The following is a 5,122-nucleotide window of genomic DNA, read 5'->3' on the forward strand; positions in this document are numbered from 1 at the left end:
TTCGGGCTTGAACTGATGGTAAAACTAACGACATTATTAACTGTCTTCATATTTACTTTGAAAGCTTGAAGCTCGCGATTATGGTAAGGGGCGTTACATTTCCGACACGTGCTTGTGGTGTTCGGCCAATCACAATGCACTGGGTCAGCTGGCCAATCAGAGCAGACTGCGCTTGTCAAAGGAAGGGGCTTTGTTGAAAACGACGTGTTTGAGAGAGGCGGGGCATAGAGGACCTACAATAATGTACAGTATTTGAAAAATAATGTGTTTTTTGAACATTAAAGCATGTTAACATATTCTGTTACACCAAATACACAAAATAATGATCTTTAAAATAGCATCATATGAGCCCTTTAAGGAGAGGACCAAACTGAGCAAAAATATGCAATTTGGTGAAATTGCTTATATTTATATGGCCAAAATGTAAGATTAAAGTCTGATAATGTAAATGTATGATATTTATAATGTCACTCAATTAAAATCTTTATAACAGTATAGCAGACTTCTTAAATAAAGTGATATTAATATCAGTCACTCTGTATCCTCCAATAATGTCTTAGATGAAAGCTCTGTAATTTTTAGTGTGTTGAACATTTTATGCAATGTAATGCAATGATGAATGTGAGATGAACAAATAAACTGTCCTCAAAAGCCTGATGATCATATTTGATATTTGATTTGGTATGTGATTTTTCTAAAAAAAAAAAAGTATATATATATATATACTGTATATATAAACTTACTGTCAGTTGCTTCAGTCCAGTAGCATTTAATCTTAAAATATTTCTAATATAAAAGTGGTATCACTTTATTTTAATGTCCAATTATCACTAGTTGCTTATTAGCATGCATATTTCTAGAATATTGGCTTGTTTATTAAGCACATATTAATGAGTTATTGTGCATGACCATGTTTTAGATCCCTTAACCTGACACAATACCTAAACTTGACAACTATCTTACTAACTATTAATAAGCAGCATATTAGGAGTTTATTGAGGGAAGACTCTTAGTTAATAGTGAATACATGTTCCCTAATCTAAAGTGTTACCTAATCTAAAGTGTTTAGTTTTTTCATACATTTACTTTATAAAAATCAGTAAAGATTTCACAGCAAAATGGCACATGAACCATAAGCTAAAGGGTGCTTTTATAATTATGCTAAAGGCCTTCTTTACTGGCTAAAACTATCAATCAGACGACAGAAAGCATGGAGTACATTGTGTACAAGTTTTGATCATAATGCAATAGGGTTAATAATTGCCAATATCATAATAAATTATGCTTCTGCCAATATAGACCATTAGCCCAGCTGTAGGCTGTTCATCTCAAATAGGCATTTGCAATATACAATCTGTGATTAACTATCTGTTTTATAAGATGTATCAGACAATAAACTGACCAGATATCCTCCTACCTGCATGCTCAATTAGCCAGAGTAAACGCTTTACACGTATCCTGCTGGTAACCGGGCAGCACACAGCACTGATCAGTTTGTCCGTGGTTGCGCCGGTGTGTCCCGCGGGCTCAGGAATGACGGCTGGTGTTGTTCAGCCAGAGAACAACCTGGCACAGGTGTGTGTGGTCGAAAAGGCAGATGGGGGAAAGGGCAGCACCTGCACCCACCGCTGGGATGCCGCTCTGCCCAGCTGTGCTCCTGCGGGCCACATACTGCTCTTCAGAGCAGACATGCACCCACACACAACAGCAGCGCCCCGGTGACACTCCAGCTGAGTCAGGCCTGTGTTCTTTTGCTCCGCTGATCTGTGTTGTTGAATACAGCCATGCTAGCACAGACTAAATTAGTGTTACTTGAGTGTAATAGGACACAGAAAACATATATGTAGAATAGCTGGCTCTCAAACGCATGACTGGCACTGGGTTTATCTTTCTCTCTCTTCTTTATCTGCTCCCCGTGGACTCTGAATCGCTGATGTGTGCTGCTTAGCTTCTGCGCTTGCCACTGTCCAGTCTTGGTAAAAGCCCAACAATTAGGTCTCTTTTCCTTTTTTTAGCCTCCCCAGAGACCCATAAAGCTGTTTTTGTTGTACATCGTCGCTGTTCTCAGTGGGCAATGCAAAATTAGGCCTGGCATGAGAGGCATATGAGGGACATACTGCATCTAATAATACTATTTCACATTTAAATATGCTAAACAAAGATTTTTGGTACCACTTTAGATTAGGGGACACATATGTATTATTATCTAAGCGTTTTCTCTCAGTAAGCTCCTAATTTCTACCCGGTCTCATGGCAAATAAAAAGTACCTGGGGGCACATTTTTGCAAGACGCGAAATACGTACCAATAAGTACATATCACTGCAGTTTCCAAAAAAAATGAACACTAGAGGCAGTAAAACTCCGAAACCTTTTAAATTATTTTCACACAGAGTATGATTTACAGAGTTTAGATTAATAAAGCGTAATTTTCGCACAGTTACTTGATGAGTATTATGTTGTGACTTCAAAACATTTTTAATATGCTGGGAGATTTGAAAACTGATGCTTTTGATTGTTAGCACTGCATAAGGAAGTGAAAATGGCACGGTTGCATCAAAACATGTGTTTTTATATCAGTTTTGCATTTGTTAACACTATCGGGTAGGTTTAGGGTTCGGTTTGGTGTAGGGCATATTTCCAACACGACAGAGCATTAACTTTTAGCGACAGTCCCCGGATATTTGAATTCTGAATCGCCGCAATACGTACCTGAAGAAACGCAATAAAAACACAGCAATACGTACCTATATCAACGTAATAAAAACGTGCCAGGGTGGACGTATTGAACCCGTGTTTTAGCGCCACTCAGTGGACATTTCTCTTTGAAACTGCGGCGAAACGTGCAGTAAGGTACGTAAAAACGGTGTTGCAGAAATGTACACAGAGGTACGTATTTTTATGAGACTGGGTTGCCTAATTTGCTGCATATTAATAGTGAGTAAATAGTTATGTTTTGGTAGGGTTAAGGGATCTAGAATATGATCATGCACAGTGTTGGGAAGCATAATAGTTAAATGTAACAGAATACCGTAATCTAATTACAAAATAAATGTAACTGTAATCTGTTAAAAAAAAAGTGTAATTAAATTAGTTACATACGAAAATGTAAACAGTTACATCTGAATATTTTCACACACACCCACATACAGATTTGATAGATTACTTTCCAAAATTGCACTGACTGCTCTAAAATATGAGACACCAATGTTTGAGGAGTTTAGGACGCAGAATAGGACATATGCTTATTTGATAACGGTTGTATTTCCTATTTGGGTTTGTGCATATGCTATATTTTAAATTAACAGTTTTTTTGTTTTTTTTTGCCCAATGCATTGTTAGATGTCAGTGTTTCCTGTCATAGCAAAGATTTGATTTCAAAAACTGTATAATAGTTATTCAACTATTTCATGTTATGATCTTAAATACGTATTTAACCTTAGAATGATCTTAAAGTAAGTCTGATTTTGTGGTTGCTCTGCTTTAAAATTCAATTATTATAGTCTTAAATTAAGTGATGAAGGATTTTGAAAAAAACAACACGTGTGCTTGAGGTCATCCATTCATTGGTTCATCCATTCAACCGTACCAGAACTCGTTTGGAAGCAGACCGAGACCACCTCTTCAACTGGGTCTCGGTACGGTTGTTTGGTCTGCGCCCGAGTGCGATTGCTGTATTCACACCTGCCCAAAAGATCCGCACCAAGAGGGGAAACAAACTTGAGTTCGATTCAATCGAATCAAACAAGGCAGGTGTGAATACACCCTCAAATAAAAGAAAAGGGTATTATGGTATTGGTTGCATAATCTGTGTGTTTCTTATTATTGTCTTAGTCTAAATGCCATTACATTGTGTTCTCTTTTTTTTTATTGTGATAGAATGTTTTGTGATTAAACCATTGTTCTAATTAGTTCTCATTTGCAAAGATAAAAAAGGTATACCTCTCATTAGTTGACACAGTTCTTTAGTTGCTTTTCACAAATTCACATCTTTTGATGATGCAGAGTTAATACGCTTGCAATTATTTCCTGCCTGAACAATTCCTCAGATAATAGCACATTTCCACCTATTGGTTGCAATTCATGCGCATTTATGCTAAAAAAAGGGAAGGTTTTCTTATTCGTTTATTTTGTCTTCTTGCAGACTTGCCGTTGGTGAATCTCTCGGTGGAGCCTCAACCGGTCCTGGAGGGAAACCTGGTGAAGTTCCATTGCTCAGCCAAAGCTAATCCACCAGTCACCCAATACAAGTAAGACACCAAACACAACCAAAAGAAAAATGCCCAGTGATCCAATACTAGAGATCTTTTATAATACTGCATCCTCTGAGGATGATTAGACGGAACTAACTCTAATTCACGCTGTTCATCTGACTGGCACATCACTGTGTTGCAGAAATGCTCTGGCATTTAGTTGCAAATATTTTTAGAGCCGTCTCAAAGCTGAAATCCACTATCCTGGCTGGCATCGGTTTGCTATATCTAAGCCAAGACTAGGATTGGGGTGCCACATCGGGCATTCAAATCAAAGCAGGGATGTGTCTATCTGACACACTGATCCAATATCCAAGAATAATGTTTCCTGTCCTCTCCAAACAGATGAGAATGAGGTTGAAATACAAGTTATTTATTTCGGTGAGATGTAACCTCGGCCTTGCGGAGGGCCAGTAGCGAGGCGATTTGTTAGAACATGCTTTTCGGTGTGGGTTTTAAAACTAGGTGAAAAATAAGAGCAGTAAAATCAATAGTGAAGGCAATTGCACAGTGGTGGATCTTGATGTACTGAGGAATGGAACGGATCCGTGATACAGTTGTAGGTGGGCAAACAGAGTTGTTTCTAGCTTTTGAAATGACAGATACCAGAATCAGAAAAGCCTGTGTTTGATTGCCCATCAGGCCTTAGCAGAATGAAGATATATTGGCTTTTTTCTCAGTTTTTATCTTACACCTGAGCATCAGATATGAATGAGTGAGATGACTAGCTGTAACTAGAAAGAATGGCATAGTAGCAAGTAAACATACGTCAATCATTTTTGCTTTAATTCATGAAATAATGGAGAAGAGTGTGTAAATGTATAAATATACAGATAATTATACAGATTTTTTTTTTTGGGGGGGGGGGGGG

General features: G+C 37.8%; 1 protein-coding gene across 8 annotated transcripts in view; it reads left to right on the forward strand.

The window, feature by feature from the left end:
• The window catches only part of kirrel3b (kirre like nephrin family adhesion molecule 3b), a 201,267-nt gene that overhangs the window by 162,326 nt on the left and 33,819 nt on the right, over positions 1-5,122 (forward strand). For all 8 annotated transcript variants that reach the window (XM_016491561.1, XM_016491562.1, XM_016491564.1 and 5 more), the window contains exon 6: positions 4,143-4,248. In XM_016491561.1, the coding sequence (XP_016347047.1) occupies positions 4,143-4,248 (106 nt within the window). The remainder of the gene's footprint in view (positions 1-4,142; positions 4,249-5,122) is intronic.

This window comes from Sinocyclocheilus anshuiensis, unplaced genomic scaffold (assembly GCF_001515605.1).
Source record: "Sinocyclocheilus anshuiensis isolate Anshui unplaced genomic scaffold, SAMN03320099.WGS_v1.1 scaffold1082, whole genome shotgun sequence".
Classification (NCBI taxonomy): Eukaryota; Metazoa; Chordata; class Actinopteri; order Cypriniformes; family Cyprinidae; genus Sinocyclocheilus; species Sinocyclocheilus anshuiensis.